This window comes from Zalophus californianus, chromosome 9 (assembly GCF_009762305.2).
Source record: "Zalophus californianus isolate mZalCal1 chromosome 9, mZalCal1.pri.v2, whole genome shotgun sequence".
Lineage (NCBI taxonomy): Eukaryota > Metazoa > Chordata > Mammalia > Carnivora > Otariidae > Zalophus > Zalophus californianus.
In genome coordinates, this window is record NC_045603.1 from 112,045,241 (window position 1) to 112,064,583 (window position 19,343).

Consider the following 19,343-nt stretch of genomic DNA (forward strand, 5'->3'; position numbering starts at 1 on the left):
TGATGCTACTTAGGAAGAAAAGGTTTTCAGTAGGACTAGCTCACAAAATCTAGCCAGAAAATGTTTACACAACTTCAATAAGAGTAAAAACTAAAAAAGACCATGGCTTGATTTTTTAAATTAAGTTATCACAAGCAACCCTCCCCTCCACGGGCAACAGAGTGTGTGCCCCCCGCCCCTCCGCATGCACACCTGTTCCCACAAGCCCATGCATGCACACACACACATTCTGACCTTTCTTCACCATTCTGCCAGCCACTGTAAACTGGGTGGAGTCGTTGGCTGCTCCTTTGCCTTTTGTCTTCCAGGCTTCTTCTCTTACAGTGATGAGGTGCTTCCTCTCTTCGATAGTCATCTGGCTCTCTCGACTTTCTGTGACCCGCTGTTTACGAAGTGTGCCAAGGAGAAAACGGGACAGGGAAATGACAGAGCTGTGAACTTCAACATGCAGCATTCTGTGAGCCGAAAAGCAGGCAAACAAACAGGAGCACTACACTGTCCAAAAATGTCTGTAACCGTTCTAGCTGAGATGGGTTTGCCGTTCTAACTTCCAGCTTGGGTGAGAGATCACCATCAACAACACTGAAACTTTAGGTTAAAACTTTGATCTTTTTTTTTCACTCATTCGTTTGGAATACTGGAACACCAAAATGATACCTTGTATAAATAAACAAAAATAGAGACTCTCTTCATGCCATCAATTTAAAAGTTGCTCGGTTTTACTGAGCTAGCTAAACTCAGCTGATTAGGAAATTTTATCCATCTATTCTCACAAAAGACATGGTCAATCCAGAAAATCTTACCCACTTCCGTTCACGAGGACCACGGTCAAGTATAAAAGAGAAAGCTGAGTAGAGGAATAAGGTGTGCTCCAAGAAGGTTTTCTGGAACTCAGCATGCTTTCTCCCAGACAACTCTGTTAACGTCAGTTAGGGAAGCAGGTCAGCCCCCGAAAGGGGCGTCTGGGTCACAGTGTGTCTGACACTGAGGATGAATCGTGCTATGGATGTAACCTACATACGGACTAACATCTCTACCTAAAAACTGCTTTCAGAAGCTTCTAATGGGGTTCTGGAGATACCTGCCTCTTCAGTTTCTAAGGCCTTGGTGAACTCATTTGGCCTGGGAGGAAGAGATTCGGGGACTGCGGGAGGCGAGGAGAGAGAGGAGTGAGGACGGACCGGGCTGAGGTGAGAGTAGGAGGAGCTGGACCAGGTGGAGTACGGAATGCGGCGGAGGGGAAGCGGCGTGCCAGGGACAGAGAGTGCGGATGACGGTGGCGGGCGACCCCAGCGCGGGAGGCCCTCAACGCTGGCAGGACAGAGTTTGCTTTCCCTCCTCCTCCATGCTGTCCCTCCTCTCACTACCAACCCCTCTCAGAGTTCCTTGGAATTAGGGTCAAATTCGGAACAAATCATGAGGGGGGAGATGAAAGAAAGGGTCTTTTTAATTTTTTGATAATTTTTTATTTTGATAAAATTTAAAATGTATCAAGTGTTAGGGAGCACGGGACAGGGAGAGAGGCAGGGCCAGGTGCTGTGGGATCGAGCGCAGAGGAAGGAAGAGAGGAAAAGCCTCTTCCCCAGAGCAGAAGGAACTTCCCTCGCTCGTTCCGCTGCCCACCGCAAGGTTGCTTCTATGACAGGGGCCCTAAACTGGTGTGGCCTCCTGGCTCTGTGCTTTGGCTTTAACCTCAGCCCCTTCTCAGACCTGAGGTGGGCCGTTCCTGCTGGGGCTTTGCCTTAACCTCTTCTGGTGGGTTCCCCAGATCTTCTTCCCTTGTTAGGAGTTTTTCCTTGGATAAGAAGCAACAAAGGTCCAGGTGATCGTAGACCTTCCACTGACCAAAGTCAGAAAACCAGGAGAGCCCTGAGGGGAAGTCCATCCAACTGACTTAACTGACCAACAGAAAAAAAAACTTCTAGATTCACTCAGCAAGAAAGTAAAGATTGGCAAAGTTCATCTTCCTAAAACACTGGAATGATGGAAGGTTATCACCTTCCAGGTTCTTTCTTTCCTTTCCGGGAGAGATGTGCATAAAACATATCTGCATGGGCCACATTCGGGTTAAGCCATGAACATGGACTTCTCCATCATCTAGTTCATGAATCCTTTACAGAATTCTTCTACAGAGCAACACAGCCAGAATTGATTTTGAGACGTTTGGTAATTTAAATTAGGTTAAAAACTCTTTTCCTGAAGGGACGGGGGGGCTAGAAGGGACATGGTTGGAGGGGAACAGACACAGCTGGAAATGGGCTATGGATTAAACACCGCATCAGTGTTACATTTCCTCACCTTCGTCACTGGATTGTGGTTATGAAGTGAGCTAGACCGAATGTTTGTGTGCCCCAAATTACATATGTTGAAACTTCATCCCCAGTGTGATGTCTTAGGAGGTGAGGCCTTTGGGAGGTGTTAGGTCAGGAAGGTGGAGCCCTCCTGAAGAGGAGTAACACTCTTATAAAGGACACCCCAGAAGGCTCCCCTGCTCGTCCCACCACGTGAGGAAAGTCACCATGTGAGGATGCAGCAAGCATCAACGAAGAGTAAGCAGGCTCTCACCAGACACAGAATCTACTGGCACCCTGATCTTGAACTTTCAGCCTCCAGAACTGTGAGAAATCAATTTCTGTTGTTTATAAGCCACTCAGTCTGTGGCGTTCTGTTAGGGCAGCCCCAACCATGTATATCATGTATGTGTATATGAGACAGAAGGGGAAGGGGGAAGTCAGCAGTGGTGGCAGGGGATGGGGTGGAGGGAAGAGAGGAGACAGGGCAGGGGTGGTGAGCGAATGCTAACAGTCAGTGGCTCTGGTAAAGGGTATATGAGAGAGCCCTATCATGGGCCCTTTTTTGGTAAGTTTTAAATTTTATCAAAATAAAATATTATCCCAAAGTTAAAAACCCTTTTCCTTCACTTTTTCACTTACGACTGGTGAGATGACCCTAATTCCAAGCAACTCTCTGAATCAAATACTCTTATTAAATAAACTCTGAGGTTGACTTGCCAGGAAGACCTCATCAAAATTCAAAAAAAGATAATACATTTTCTTTGAAAATGAAGTTTCAGGAGTGAATTTTAATCAAATCAGTGTAGCACTTGGCTTAAAATATTTTGAAAAAATATATGAAGTGCCAAGAAAGTTTTCTTCTCCAAAGATCCAGACATCATTAGTTCTGCCAAACTTGGTAACACATCTCCAAAGTCCCGGGTGTGGTGGCAGGGTGTGGGTCATGACTCAAAAAAATGGCATTCCCTGAATCCACAACTCCAGTTCCCAAAGCACTCAGATTCCCCAGGAGCTCCTGCAGGAACATGGAAGCTACGAGGCCGGGAATGATACAGCTGTTAGAAGCTTCCAGTAGTTTGCCGGATCTTTGTCAAGGAGTATTTTTTTTTTTTACTCCCCTCTCAATGATAAGGTTAAACATAAAGGTTTTTGCCTCTCTTTCTTAATGTTGCTACTTAGTGAGGTTGGTTTAGGTCCCCTAATTCCTCTGACTTCAGATGGCTCTCTAGTGGGGTAAGAAATACACAGCTTTTTTATCCCCTGAGAAGATTAATACAATTTCTCACGAGCTGCTATTAAACTTTTGAACTCAAAATGTGAGAACAAGACACACATCTTTGTCCATTGACTTTTTTTTTTTAGCTTTCCATTTCATAATTGTCTTGTCTCGTTTTTCCCTTCTAAGTTTTTCTTTCCTTGTTTAGAGAAGGACGTGGTATATATTATAATAAGTATTGTGCCATCTTCCAGGCTTGTCTAGGTTTAGGGGATGATGTTTGGGATTGACTGGAATTGTAAGAGAGTTGGGACACAATATGAATAGACGCCCTACTCCAACTGTCCTCCACTCTTTCAAATGCAGATCCCATGAATGTGGTACAGAGAGATGGAAACAGTGAGGGGAAGGAATAAGCATCTGCGTGTACCTGTGTGTGTGTGTGTAGAAGGCAGTGAAAAAGTGAAAACAGCTGGACAGCTGGGAAGGAAGGTAGGTCTTAGGGATGGCAGGGACTTGGTAGGACACAGTTTGAAGTTAGGCAAAGGATCAATCTGCAAGAATGTTTTCAGGTCACTGCATCACTACTGGTAGGTTTGCTTCTGTATGCCTAGTGAGGATGCATACTGCAACTCTTCCCACATGTTGCTGACACAGACAGCAACAAGATACAAGAAGAGTGAGCAAATCTAACATGTTTTCCTAGAACTAGTACAGATTTAAGGGTAAAATTCTCCCACAACTGGAGAGCTTCATGGATAGAAAATACTGTGATCTGGTTTTTATTTTTATTTTTTTTAAGATTTTACTTATTCATTTGAGACACACAGAGAGAGAGAGAGAGCATGAGCAGGGGGGGAGGCAGAGGCAGAGGGAGAAGCAGCCTCCCCGCTGAGCCAGGAGCCCCATGCAGGGCTCAATCCCAGGACCTTGGGGTCATGACCTGAGCCGAAGGCAGACGCTTAACCATCTGAGCCACCCAGGCGCCCCTGTGATCTGGTTTTTAAATTTTTATCTTATTCACATCTAGTTAAACTAAAGAAATTATAAGAGCACAGATTAAGTAGTAGCAATAAAGTGACAAATCAGTACTACTTGCTTTTTTTTTTTTTTTAGAATTCTGTGTACTGTTAAAGAATTGTGGCTTTGCCCCCTCCTTCAGTGATTTCAGTCCCTTGTCAGTGCACACAGCCTTCGATGGCTTGAACAAAACATGGAGAAAGATCCCAACTAGGGTTAGACCTCCAACTAACCATGGTCTTGCCACCATCTACAAGCAACTCAGATGAAGGGAGAGGAATACAGGGAAATCTTCTTCTGGTACAGTTGTGAGGCATGTGAGGAAGAAGGAAATGCACGTGAAAGCCCAACAAAGGGACAAACAGTCCATTTAGACAGAACGTGTGCTGTTGTAATGCTCTGTTTTCTTTTCTGAGCCTCTGCATTAGTGAACACAGATACCAGGACTGTAGGAGGTAAGAAGTCTCCAAGAACACCGATGGGGTAGTGCTACAAAGGCTGGTATATAAAATATTTATCTGAGAAAGCTGTCAAGATATAAAAATATAGAATTTTAAGGCTATTTTAAGTCTGAAGTGATGAAACATAAACTACCTCTCATACGTGGTATTTTTCTTTAAACTTAAAAATGCATGGAGAGATAGTTCATGTTCATGGATTGGAAGCGGCAATATTGTCAAGATGCCAGTTCTTTCCAACTTGATCTACAGATCTGGTGCAATTTCGATCAAAATCTCAGCAAATTACTTTGTGGATACTGATGAACTAATTCTAAAGTTTATATGGAGAGGGGGAAAGACTCAGAACAGCCAACACAATATCGAAGGAGAAGAATGAAATTGGAAGACTGACACTACCCGACTTTGAGACTTACTATAAAGCTATAATAATCAAGACAGTGTGGTATTACTGAGGGGGGGGGGAGCGGGAAACAGATCAGTAGATCAACAGAACAGAATAGAGAGCCTAGAAATATATTCATACAAATATACTCAACTAACTTTGAAAGGTCCAAGGCAATATAGTGAACATAAGACAGTCTTTTCAATAAATGGTGCTGGAACAACTAGATATCCACTTCCTGAGGGAAAAAGAAAACCTAGATACAGAATTTACACCCTCCCCAAAAATTAACTCAAGATGGATCATAAGTCTAAATGTAAAATGCCAAACTATAAAATTTATAGAAGATAGCATGGAAGAAAAATCTAGATTACCTTGAATTCAATGATGACTTTTTAGGTACAACACTAATGAAAGAAAGAACTGGTAAACTGAAATTCATTGAAATAACAAAGCCTTTGCTCTGTGAAAGCACTGTCAAGAGAATGAGAAGACAAGACACAGGCTGAGAGAAAACATTTACAAAGGACACACCTGACAGAGAAATGTTATCCAAAATATACAAACTCTTAAAACTCATCAATAAGAAAACAACCAACCAACTGAAAAATGGGCAAAGATCTGAAGAGACATCTCACCAAAGAAGATATGTGTGTGGCAAACAAGCATATGAACAGGTGCTCCACATCAAAAGTCATTAGAGAACTGCAAATTCAGACAAGATACCACTACACACCCATTAGAATAGCCAAAGTCCAGAACACTGACAACACCAAATATTGGTGAGGATGTGCAGCAATAGGAGCTCTTATTTTTTGCTGGTGGGAACGCAAACTTTGGTAGAGCCACTTTGCAAGACAGTTTGGCAGTTTCTTACAAAACTAAGAGGATTCTTAACATATGATCCAGCAACTGTGCTGCTTGATACCTAAATCAGTTGAAAATGTCTACACAAAAACCTGCAGATGGATATTTATAGCAACTTTATTTGTAATTGCCCAAACTTGGAAGCAACCAAGATGGCCTTCGGTAAGCAAATGGATAAATCAACTGTGGTACGTGCTTCCTCTGGCAGCACGTATACTAAAATTGGAATGATATGGAGAAGATCAGCGTGGCCCCTTGCACAAGAATGACACGCAGATTCATGAAGTGTTCCATATTTTTAAAACAAACTGTGTATAACCAGAGAGAGAATATTATTCAGCACTAAAAAGAAAGAAGCTATCGAGCCATGAAAAGACAGGGAGGCATCTTAAGTGCATATGACACAGTGAAAGAAGCTGATCTGAAAAGGCTACATGCTGCATGATCCCAACTATATGACCGACCTTCTGGAAAAGACAAAACCACGGAGACAATAAAGAAACTGCCAAGGATTCGAGGGAGGGAGGTATAAATAGATGGAGTGCAGGGGGTTTTTAGGGCAGTGAAACTAGTCTATATGATACTATAACAATGGATACATGTCATTATACATTTGTCAAAATCCGGAGACCATATACCAAGAGTGAACCCAAATGTAAACTATGGACATTGGGCACTAATGATGTGTCAATGCAGGTTCAACACGTTTAACAAATGTACCATTCTGGTGTGGGATATTGATAGTGGGGAAGGCTATGTGTGTGTGTGTATGTGGGAGGGGGGATGGGGAGGGCAGAAGATATATGGGAAATCTCTATACTTTTGGCTCAATTTTGCTGTGAACCTAAAACTCCTCTAAAAAAATAAAGTTTATTAAAAATGTGTATGTATGTGCATATATATAATAAATACAATTTATATTTAAAGAGTTCAATAATACATCTTTTCTTTTCAAATTTAATATGACTTATTTAGAAGAAACAACCCATCCCCACCCGCTCGGTGATAGAACTGCAGGTTTCCTCCAGATTTCAGCCTGTTTTTGGGGGTGGACCCTGATGTCTGTGTGGGGCTGGGCTCTCACAGACCGGCATTCCTAACTTCAGAGGAATGCAGGAGAGTTAGGAAGAGGGGGCTTTCCACTGTGAAGATATAAGGTGAGGTAGGAGGGCCCAGCAAACACCTTGCTCTGATAGGACTCCGTCAATTTCGTATTTGAAATAAGGTCTCAGTGTCTCTTCCTCAAAGACCTGTTTTATCACCACTCGTCCTAAAGGAACAGTATAGTCATGAAATTTTTAGTTAGAGGACACCTTAGAGGTAAGAAAGTCCCAGTTCTGATGAGGAGACAGATGCCCTCAGAGGGAAATGACTAGGTTAAGGTCCCTCAGACGGAGAGAGGCTAGCATCTGGGATTCATGACAAAGTGGATGCAAGCACTTCTCATAGCTATTTTGACCCCAGGGACATTCCGAGGGGAATAAAAAACAATCACTGATACTTTGAGCTTTAACAAGGATCATGTGTTATGCACCAACGGAATGATTCTGCCCAAGCCAGGTCTCCTTTCTGGGGTGGGGTTCAGATGAGGTACAGTGAAGACAGAGCGTAAGAGGCAGGAGGTCTGTGGTTTCTCATCTCAGTAAATCACTGCAAGCAGCTCCTGTCCGAATAGGCTCTTCCTTTCTGTATCTTCCTCTCCTGCCCGTCCACACCCAACTGCCTCCACCACATCTCCACATCTTCCTTTATCAAGCTCAGCAAGATAGCACTGTTCCCAAGCGGGAGCAGGAACACTCTGGAGTATTCCTTGGGCTCCTGACTTACCTTAGGATATGAAGATTGGACATTAAAAGGGGAAAATGTTCCTCTTAAACCCGTTTCACGATCACAAGGTGAATGAATGCCATCAAGTCTACATAAAAGTCTGACCCATGGATGTGATGTGTGTGACTAGCTCTAAATTTATGAGAACTGATCGCGCACACACACACACGCGCGCACACACACACACACACACACACACACACACACACACACTGAAATGCAGCAAAGGAGTTACTTCCCCAAATGAAACAAGTTCTTCCCTACTGCTCAGAAATTGCCATGAGGCTTAAAATGTGTAGGCTTTTCCTCACCTGATTAATAGATACAAAAGACAGGTGTTTATGGGCAGCAGGTATAGCAGGAGAATAAGTAGAAGCATATACAGGTTCCTATAGAGCAAAGCAAGAGGATTAGAGGTGAAAAGAGAAGGTTTATCAGAGCTGGGAGGGGAGGAGTAGAGATAAAAACAAGATTTCTCGACCAGGATGTTAATTTACTCATTGCAATTTCAGTTCTCTTTTCAAGAGAGTCCTTCCTATTTTGTTTGTTTTCTTAGAGAGCTAACAGAAATCCACACAAGCACAGTAAATATGCCCAAGTCAGTTCTGTGCAGTAATTGCATGAGGTAATGACAAGATAACTGCAATTTCTTTGATATTCAGTTACTGAGAGGGAACCGTGACTTTCATCGACAGTTTTAGCATTTAACATAAAATCTCTTACTTAAAGTCTTTAAAGTTTGTCATTTTATGATTTAAAAAAATTAAAGAAACAGGAAAGCTCCCTCCTCTGGATAGAGGTGGCATCTTGTCCAGGGGTAAGGAACCAAACAGCGAGGACTTAAAAGGGAAACACCAGTGATGAAGATTACACATGGCGAGGTCAAACTGTGGCTATAATCTAGAGGACACCTATGTTAGAGTCAGGCTTACCCAAAGCAGATTAGAAATGGCACTATCATCTGCAAATCCTCCTTCTTCCTACAGGTTAAAACAAATAGGAAACATTGCAGAGTGCTGCAGAACACAGTTGGGTTAGGGTGTCACAGTCATTTTCAAGGATTTAGTGCCTGGGCTCAATCGGATGCGTGCACATGCTCATCACACAGTCGGGTGGTACAAACACCAGGTAAACTCATATCCCATCAGTGGGATCATAATCTTTCATTTGGAGGTCATACCATCAGCCTTTCTCCCCCTCCTCCCCTAGCTCTTTGAGTGGACTTCTTTCTCCTGAATTGTGATTTGGAATTTGATTGTCAGCAGATAATTAGAACGTGAATGTGGCAGATTTACCTTTGTTGAATTTTCAAGAACATGCTCTGCGGACATCATAGATCTTAGCTTGATTCACTGACCTGATACTACTGAGCATAGCTGGATAGCAAATCCACATCTGTGACTCAGACATAGAGCTGGGTTGTAATGGCAAACTCTATAAAGGGATTTTATTTCCTGGAAAAAGTCTGATATATTGGATGATTATCTTAAAACTGTAATGAGTCACGACATGCCTTGATGTCAAACCTGCCAAAACGAGGTTGAAATTTAAAATAATTACTTGGTAGAAATAAATAAATGCAACTGAGTTGTAACAGAGAGACTCCCGCTTTGAAAACTTTGCTTCATTTTTCTTGCTCTTTGGATGGAATGAGTTAGCCTGGAGGGAACGGTCTACAGATCATGCTCAAGTGCACACATTCCAGACAGTGTGGACCTGGCCAAATCTACAAACCACATGGCTTTCCCATCTTCAGAACTAATTATATATGCTACAAAAGCAAAAATGCTGAAGTCAGGTTAGCCCTTCCCTGGACTAAACCAAGAACAGGAGAAAGAAGAGAGAAGAGAAGAAGAGTGGCAAGGGGAAAGGAAGGGAGAGAGAGAGGAGAGAGGAAGAACCCAGACCGGTTACGAGAAATGGCAGAGCCAGCTACAGAAATGGTTTGCACTCGGAAGCTCCAAATCATTCATCCCTATTTGGTGGTGGCAGGCGGCGGGGGGGGGGGGGGGGGGGGGGGGGGGGGATACATTTGGAAAACAGGGAACCACTGTTAAGTGAGGTATTCTCTGAGACATGGCTAGTCTTTTTGTAGGGAAGGAGAAGCTCTAACTTAGTTCCCCAAATCTATTCACGGGTCAAGAGGTATTTTCTTCCCAGGGAGGATCCAGAATGACGTGCTGGTGAGAGCACCACAAATTTGTTTTGTTTGGGGGCAAACTGACAGAAACAAGACCCTTACAGATTTTTCGAGGCATCCTTTGACATTTGTTTTTAATGTGGCTACTAGACAATCTAAAATTACTTATGCCGCTCACATTCCATTTTTATTGGACAGCAAGGATTTTCATAGGGGCCACGGACATGATTTATATAGAGTCCTGTCTCTATTTCCTGCCTCCTCTGCATTTCCCCAGGTTGCAACTCATGGGGCTGCGCTTACAACCCACAAAAGCCAGAGGAAGGCAAACTGAGAAATGTTTGGCCACCAGTTACATGCCTTTGATGAATTCACAAACTGCCCAGGAAGTGATGCCCTGACTGCATAACCAGCTCTCTTCTTCTTGTCTTGGTGGAAAACATGGAAGTTTCTAGAGCTTGCTCCCCTTAGCAGAGCTCTCCATCAGCAAGTCTAGATCCAGCCCATGTGGCAAGATCCCATCTGCATGCACCACATGGCATGAATGTCTTTCTCTGGGGCAGCATTCAGACGCCCAGCAAGCAGTGGCGTCTCTCGAGCCCTCAGTGGCTGTCGGGGGACCCTCTGAAGACAGATTAGGTTTAAGGCACCTCACATCTGAGCCCAGCGAAGGTGTGAATGAACTATACTGCCAGCCCTCGGGAAGAAAAGAAGCCAAGGGCTTATCAGGGGCCATGTGAAAACCACTTGACCTCAACAGAACTTGAGATTTCCCAATGTCTGTTACAAAAGCCTAGAATAGATCGGCTTATTTTAACTTCAAAGAGCTTACTGTCTCAGGCTGTGGTGAACTAGGTCACTGAGGAGGAGGAGGAGGAAGAGTGAGTTCACGAAGGCTTCGGCATCTGCAGCATCCAGGAGCCCAGAGACACGTCTGCACACTCGGGCCCCGGGCATGCTTTGAGCCCCGGAGCTTCCGTGGGCTGTGCTCCCCGCCCCCACGGGCAACTACAGTCACCAACTCACCCCTCCTGCCTTCTGAAAAACCTTCGTCAAGTGAGAGGCAGTTCAGATCTGATCCTCTACTCACAGCTCAAATGATCCCCCCCGCCCCGTCTTCTAAGCGGTAGGGCGCCTATGCCATTCACTGTTCCCGAGGAACCTAGCCGGCTTTGTGCATGACAGCTGTCTTTACTTTCACCTGGCCATGTGGGACTGTCAGCTCCCATGGCTTCTCTGCATCTTCCAAAACGACTAACAAGAGGTGTTAAAGTTATTGTCGAACCGATGATTTCAAGACCCTTTTAAATAAAGTGTGTGGGCAACAGGGATACATTGAGGGACTCAGGGTTGTTTGTTTTTTCACGTCAAGATCTTGTTCTTGAAATCCAGACTTTGCCCATATGCTTTTAAAAATCCAACTCTATTGGAGAACCTTACAAATAGCTGAAATTAAATGTGTTTGGTCATTATCTTTAATATCCTCTATGTCTCAAAAGAGAAAATTCAAATTGTCCCAATTTAACTTCAGAGGACACACAAGTACCATATCAAATAGCATCGGAGTTCCTCCCTTAGCATCCTACACGGGCACCTCCCTTTCGTGGAAGTTTCTGAATGCATAAAAAGGCCACATTCACAATTCCTCTCTTCCACAGATGCTAAGCTGTTTTAGAACTAAAAGGGGTATAGGTGATCACCCTGAGGAATTGTTGGGCTTTTTTCTTCATTTCTGTTTAAAGACTTATGACCCTAGAAGTTGGCCAGTGGACGTGTGACCTTGTCCCCAGCCAGCACACGCATTTGCAAGCCTAGGGCCAAGCAACGGGAAATTCACCATCAGCTTTGAGAATGTGCACTGACTGGTCCAAAGCTGGTCATCATTACACTAGTAATTTAACAACCCGTCAGGACTTTTACAGATGAAATGCTTGCCAGTATCAATAACAATGTATTGCTAGATTTTATTTCAATATGTAACATATTTTGCTGTACATTTTCAACAAAAGGCATGCCTGCTCATTGTAAAACACGCTCACAATCACGAAAATAAGTACTCACTGACCACACGCATGTCCTTGTTTTGTGTTTCAGTTTTAAATCTCTGCATAGGACATTCAAGTCCACATTTTATATGCATCTTATAAACTGCTTGTGGTCAATTGAAGATTTTCACTATAAACGTTTTAATAACACTGTAATGTCAGACTTCATTTTGGAAGGTTTTAAACCAAAGCACACACTTCAAAATGTAGGAACTTGCTTGCGTGACGCATTATGTAAGCAGTGCTGCTAACACTTTGATAGCATCTCAAGACCCTACCTTTTGATTGGTTTTGGCCACTGTGAGACCGATGTGCAGTGTGTACGCAAGGCAAGACAGTGCTTCACAGAGTGGGCATTAGTTAGGGCATGCTTGCCTACCTGATGCACTTCCAAGCATGATGTTAGTGGAATGCTTTTTCCTAACACGGAAAACATTACCTTCTTCTTGAGGGACTGTTCCGCTTCTTGTATGTGCAGGCTGCTGGTGACAGACGCCTTGCCATACTCCTGCTTTCTGTTAAGTCTGTTTTTCCAATCTTCTTCACCACTCTTCTTCAATAGCGCTAATCTGGGGAGGAAAACAGGCCAACCAAAAGGGGTTCAGCACCAAACTCTTACTTGTAACAGAAGCATAGTTTGGGTAAATTAGTCTTTGGCCAAAACATGACCACAGCTACCTAATTTTAATCTTTTTGAGTTTCATTTTTTCTGAAGACCATCATGTCTGGAAAATTAATATAAGCATCCCCTTTTCTAAGATGCCCCCTCCCCCAAATCTTAAAGCTGATGCCATGCAAAGCTGAAATCAGACTTGCCAGATAAAGATGCATCATCATTCCACCAGAGGAATAGCTCTGTTTTTTCCCTTGCCCTTGAGCTGAGAACAAGGAGATAAAGGTAAACCATCCCCAGAGAAAAATGTCTTCTAATGACCCCTTCTGGTCACTTCATGAAATAACATTTAATGACTACAGCTGGATGGACAGTACTCCTTTGCAGAAAATTTAGCAGAAATGGGTTTAAAACCTTAAAGCTATAAACAAAAAAAACAAAAAAACAACAACAAAAAAAAAAACTGACAGGGCGCCTGGGTGGCTCAGTTGGTTAAGCGACTGCCTTCGGCTCAGGTCATGATCCTGGAGTCCCAGGATCGAGTCCCACATCGGGCTCCTTGCTCAGCAGGGAGTCTGCTTCTCCCTCTGACCCTCTTCCCTCTCGTGCTATCTCTCATTCTCTCTCTCAAATAAATAAATAAAATCTTTAAAAAAAAAAACCTGACAATCCCTTAGTATCAGACCTTTCAAGAAAAGGCAAAAGAAGAGGTTTAAGATTTTCATCTCTTTGTACCCTAAGCCCTGTTCTTTTCCTCCGAAGGCACTTGGTCTCTCCAATCTATCTTAATACAGAAACTATTCTCTACAAACCCGTTTTTAAAATGATTACTCCAATTTCCTCCTGGGGAAAGCCACATACAAAAAAAGAATCTAATTAATTGAGATTTTTACCTAACCTACTTTAGCTCAACTCTGGTGTGACTTGATACCAAGCTGCCTGGATGCTACAACCAGTACGACCAGTGAAAGGCTGTTTTCATGAGCGTGAGGCTGCCCCAGCTTGCTCTCCTATGATGAATGAGGCAGTCTCAGGCACTGAAGTTGGACAAACGTAGGAAAAATAAAAGGAAGAAAAGTGACCACCGCAGTCATTTGAGCTGCTGTTCAAACGATGTAAAGATTGGGCAAAGAGGGACTGGACCCCCTTTCCTCCCTGCCGAGCCTGCTGGGCCAGGTCTTTTGAACACCCTAGCACATGTCCGTAAACGGCATACTGTATCAGTTCCAGCTTGGCCCTGAGCTCTGGCCCAATAGCCTGGCACCATTTCCTTGTTGGTCATACTGGGCCCTGGACTCAATGGTCTCTTAGGTCCCTTCTACTAATTTTCCTGACTCCGCTAATGAAAGTTTTTCTAAGCAAATAAAAACCCAAACTTTGCAGTACTTAAATAAGTATCTACTTCCATCTACAAATTTATACATAATCATACCTTCACTTGTTTATTCATTCAGTCAAATAATGGAAAGTAAGCAACGAAGAAAAGAACTCCCCCAAAGGGGCAGGAGCTTCACACCCTGGATCTAGCCCCTTCTCTTCCGCTTCCTTTCCTTCCTTTCTACTATGTGACAGCAGATAAGACCTCGCATGACCATTCTATACAATGCCACCTCATTGATCTGTGACATTGTGATTTATAATAAGAAATATATACTTGGTTTTCATCACCTTTCCTGGCCTACAGCTGCTAAAACCCTTGGAATTTCCTAAGTGATAAGAATGACAGAGGTGTCTTTTTATTAATCAGGTGACTTTGGGGAAGCACTTAATGATGGGGAGTGGTTGCCAGGAGAACCAAGCCTGTGGTATGTGATTAGAGGGGTGGGACTTTCAGTCCTATCCCCTGACTTCTTGAGAGGGGAGAATGGCTGGTGGTTGAATCAATCACCAATGGCCAAGGACCCAATCAACCTTGCCTATGTAATGAGGTCTCCATAAATACCAACAGGATGGGGCTCAGAGAGCAGGAAGCTCCACCCCCTTTCCCCATACCTTACCCTATGCATCTCTTCCATAACACAGCTGTTCCTGTGTTATATCCTTCTATAATAAGCTTGAGATCTAGGAAGCAAAACATTTGAGTTCTGGAGGATACTCTAGTAAATCAAACCGAAGGAGGGGGTCACTGGAATCTCCAATCTATAGCCTATAGGGTCAAAAGTCCAGGAGACAATCTGGACCTGCTTCTGGCATCTACTCTATGTGTGTGTGTGTGTGTGTGTGTGTGTATGTGTATGTGTGTTAGGGGGCATTCTTATGGGATGGAGCCCTTAACCTGTGGGTTCTGATGCCATCTCCAAGTTGACAGTGTCAAAATTGGGTTGAATTGCAGGACTCCCAGCTGGTGTCAGAGACATGCTTGGTGGTGGAGGGAAAAAACCCACGTTGGCAATTAGAGTCAGAATCCTAAAACAGGCCCCATTTGGCTAAAGGTTCCATTTAGCCCTACATTCTATGGTCTGTGATGTTTGGCAGTACTCTACATGCTACCAGGGCTAGTTCACAAACTTGAAAACAAATTCTCAGTGCCTGCAGGTGTTTTCATCAGACTATATAATGATTTCTCTTTTCTCTAATTATTCTGAGTCAGTTTTATTCTAATAAGAAAAAATAACCTGATAAAATCAAATTGTGAAAAAATAATTAGTATTTGCATAGAACTTTCAAAGGCTTCAAAGTATCTATAAGTGAGATTTTTAAAAAAGTGAGCATGCCAGTATTTTTACACCCAAATGAAGTACTTCCAATGCACCATCTTGTGAGGAGAGACTTTCATCTCCATGATATTCTCCTTGCAAACTGGTCTCAGAGCCAGCTTCTTTCTCTTACTTCACCTTTGACACAGACCAGTAGTTCTTCATCCTGGCCAGCCATCTACCTTTTTAATCAGATTTGATCCCAAGTGAGCTGAGAGAATCTAAAAAGTCAAATTCATCCTCATGAGTAGGGCTTATGGAAAATCCTGTGCTACAGTCTTTGAGGATATTCTCAGAATAAAGTTCCTGGGTGTGTGGAGCAATGAAAACATAACCCAAATAACCATCTGGTTTCCTTGGTGGCTGCTCTGAGGAATGCCAACCTGACTTAGAAAAAAAACAAATTGTGGAATCTACAATCACTTTATGGTCCACCTCATGCTCTACTGGTCTCGAAGAAACTCGAGATTATTCCCGATGTGACAGACGAGTCACGAGTGCACACACAGGCCAAGGATTTCACTGACCGAGGTCACACTGTGTGTCAGGGAGACAGGGAGGTGCAGTCCCCGGGCAGGGGTGCCCTGCCTCCTAGAGCGTGGCTTGTCTCTCTACATTAGTGCGTTAGCTGACCAGACACATTTGTGTCCGAATGTTTTAGAAACAGCATAGTGTTCTGGCTTTCTTATAATGTTGTTTTTTCCCCCGGAATGGCCTTCAAAGAATTCCTCCATTCCAAAAACCTGAAATCTTGCTTCTGGATGTGTTGGCAGGGTCATCATCAGGCACTTCCAAAGACTACAGAGCAAGCAGAATAACATGGAAGAACCGGTGTTTCAACTTAGCCCACATGGTGCTTGGACCCTGCCCTAGCTTACCAAGTGCAAATAGTGGCTAATTTAAAAATAACATGTGCTGATGGGGCGCCTGGGTGGCTCAGTCGTTAAGCGTCTGCCTTCGGCTCAGGTCATGATCCCAGGGTCCTGGGATGGAGCCCCGCATCGGGCTCCCTGCTCCGCGGGGGGCCTGCTTCTCCCTCTCCCACTCCCCGCTTGTGTCCCCTCTCTCGCTGTGTCTCTCTCTGTCAAATAAATAAATAAAATCTTTAAAAAAAAATAACATGTGCTGAAACCTAAATGCATTATTCCTGTCCCTTCAGATTTCCTACTCGATGTTCAACAAGCTGGGGAGGGCGGGAGACCTTTCCTAACATGTTCTCTCCTCCTGCGATTCCAGGACCCTCCTGAGTCAAGGAGACCGCTGTGTGCCGGTGGGGGCCGAGAAACAAACGTCTGCTCCTATACACAGCATAAATTACTGCCAATGGAATTCAAACAACTGTCAACGCTTTTAACATCCGCCAAGTCCAAGCGCTATTTGCAGGGCTGTGATGTTGAGAGCCTGGGCATCTGCTTAGTCTGAGGCGGGGAACCCCGTGAGCGGCACTGGGTTAGCCTATTAACCCCAAGGCCTGGCCCAGGGCCACGGCGCTGTGTGCTTCCAAGGCCACCAGGGGAAGTGTCCGCCTCTCCCCCCACTGCCCACACTTTCTCAGCAGGGAACACAGGCCTGACACGGCTGCGTTCAGCCTGGTCTAAGAGGCCGGCCTGATCAGAACGGGTTCTGCAGGCTCACGGCAGTCAGGGCCCGGTGAAATGTGGAACAGGCAAACCACGTGCCCCTAATCTTAAGTATGCTGGGTTTTTTTTTCCTTCCCCCTTTAAAAATGCCCCTGCGTTTCAGAGAATCACTGGCACCACACGGATTTCAGATAGGTTGGACCAGCACTGATCAGTACTCGTATCAGATCTTGGTCTTGGCTAGTTTGCAGGCCGCAGGAGTGAGCTCATGTGTCTTTTAAATGAGGACACACCTAAGATCAGAGAAGGAGGCTGCAAAGGGGAAAGACTCCTCTATCCCTAATTCTTACGTCAATCTGGGGCCCTCTGGTGGCTGAAATCTTGAGCAAGAGCCTCCAGTCCCTGTGGGGGAAGCATGGACGCAGCCTTTGGCTGGTGGGGAGCAGGGGAGGGTGGGAGGAGGCGGGTGCCAGGGACACAGGGGCCAGAGTGGGCCTCTGCGGGGCAGACCGCTATGGGCTGGCAAGGGCCAAGGGGCGCATTCTTCGCCATTCTGGGAGTTCGATTTCCCAGTGAGCGATTGCCTTTGTTGCCTTTGTTTTAGGGATCTTCTCCTGAATAGGAAAGCACAGACACAGTTGCTTCGGTCACTGTGGATAAGATTTCTGATAGCCTAGTATCCTTTAAAAGAGCTTTCAAAGGTCTTACCCCTAAAGAACACACAATTCATTGAACTTACAATATTTTTCAAAGAAGTACCCAAACAGGGGCAATTTAAACCCAAATCATTTAGGCAGTTATGAAACAGTTGATTTTACTAATCCAGTGGAAAAAGCCAATGGAAGCCTAAGTGTTGTGCTAGTTATAGTTCAAACTTGACATTCTGGATGTCAGCAAAGAGGAAGAAAGAAAAGGAGCCTTTAGGGATGTTTCCTTGAACCTCCGGCCTACCCTAAAAGAGGAGCATACTGAGGATTTCCCGTAATTTTTTAGGTGTTACACACTTCTAAGTCCCAGTTAACAAGTACAAAACGGGGATAGCATTGCCTCCCTGTAAGGGCTGCCTTCAGCACTAAATCCGTGAGAAATTCCAAGGGCGGGAGATGACCCCCCTGGCTCCCCTCAGGATGGAGGACTCAACACGCCCACCTCCAGAGCAGAAAAGAGATGTGGATGCATGAGGCTGAGGAAGCGAGAGCTGAAGTTTTCTAGAGAAGATGAAGGAAATCTGCAAAGTCCAGGCTCTACATCTTACTAAGAGTCTGATGTGAACATGGAATTGGAAATAAGCCATGCAAAGAACATGTGAATCGAGAAAATTCATGCGGGACGAGGGCGAATCTTTCTACCACTGCTGCCTTGTTGACATTTCTGTCCTCTGCTCGGTGTCCTAGTTGGGACACAGGTGAGCTGCTAACACACCGGTGTGGGTGAGCAGCAAGCTCACCCCAGCTACCAAGGGGAAGCTGGAGACCAGCACCTGTGGTTGGTCCCATTGTCCCCTGTGGGCCTTAGTGGCCCTTGGAACCAAACCCCTCCTTTGGTAAAACGGGGCAGTCAGAAGAAGTTAAAATAAGGTTTGAAAGTTCTATGTTATATGTCACCTCACGAAAGAAATAGGAGAGCCCAGATAATATATGAAGAGCATTCTTATTTGAAGTAGGTCAAGCTTCAGTCTTTCTTTCTAAACAAAAGGGAGGGATCAGAGCCCCACTTCAGGAAAAATGATCACAGATGGACTGTAAAAATATGCAGTTTTGGTTTTTCAGCAAAGGACAAATAAAAATACTATCAAAATAAGGGGGGAAGATCACTGGCGATGTAGTTTTTAAGAGAAGTGTGTCTCGTCCTTTATTAGCAGCTATGCTCCTTATAAATTATGCTAATAGATGTCTCTTCCTTCTCATGCAACCGATTATCAGAAGTAGGATCTCTGGGATCAAAGTCTCTCTGGGCCAGGTTTCGGTGGAGAAGGAATTCAAGCCAGCACAGCCCAGGCAGCTTCTCTGATTCAAGACCTCACTCTCATTTAGCTGATGGGGTAACACCAGCCCCTTCATCTAAGCCCCCGTCCAGCAGTCTGATCTACTGTGAATTTTAAACAGGCAAAAGTAAGATTCAACAATCTTACTAATTGTTGGTTGAGACAGGGTCCATCTATCTAACCTTTTATGCACCATGCTCAAAAAAACTTGGCTTGAA

At 44.3% G+C, this 19,343-nt stretch overlaps 1 protein-coding gene and 1 non-coding gene across 7 annotated transcripts in view; one reads left to right on the forward strand and one right to left on the reverse strand.

The window, feature by feature from the left end:
- SVIL (supervillin) overlaps positions 1–19,343 on the reverse strand; it is a 229,754-nt gene that overhangs the window by 40,958 nt on the left and 169,453 nt on the right. For 4 of the 6 annotated variants that reach the window (XM_027593384.2, XM_027593388.2, XM_027593385.2 and 1 more), the window contains 4 exons: positions 12,692–12,821; positions 9,000–9,047; positions 8,379–8,456; positions 235–382 (listed from right to left, as the gene is read on the reverse strand). In XM_027593384.2, the coding sequence (XP_027449185.1) occupies positions 235–382; positions 8,379–8,456; positions 9,000–9,047; positions 12,692–12,821 (404 nt within the window). The remainder of the gene's footprint in view (positions 1–234; positions 383–8,378; positions 8,457–8,999; positions 9,048–12,691; positions 12,822–19,343) is intronic. The other 2 variants (XM_027593389.2, XM_027593383.2) reach the window with 1 other exon arrangement.
- On the forward strand, positions 6,433–6,540 carry LOC113923217. The gene has a single exon (XR_003520222.1). It is a non-coding gene; the product is annotated as a U6 spliceosomal RNA (small nuclear RNA).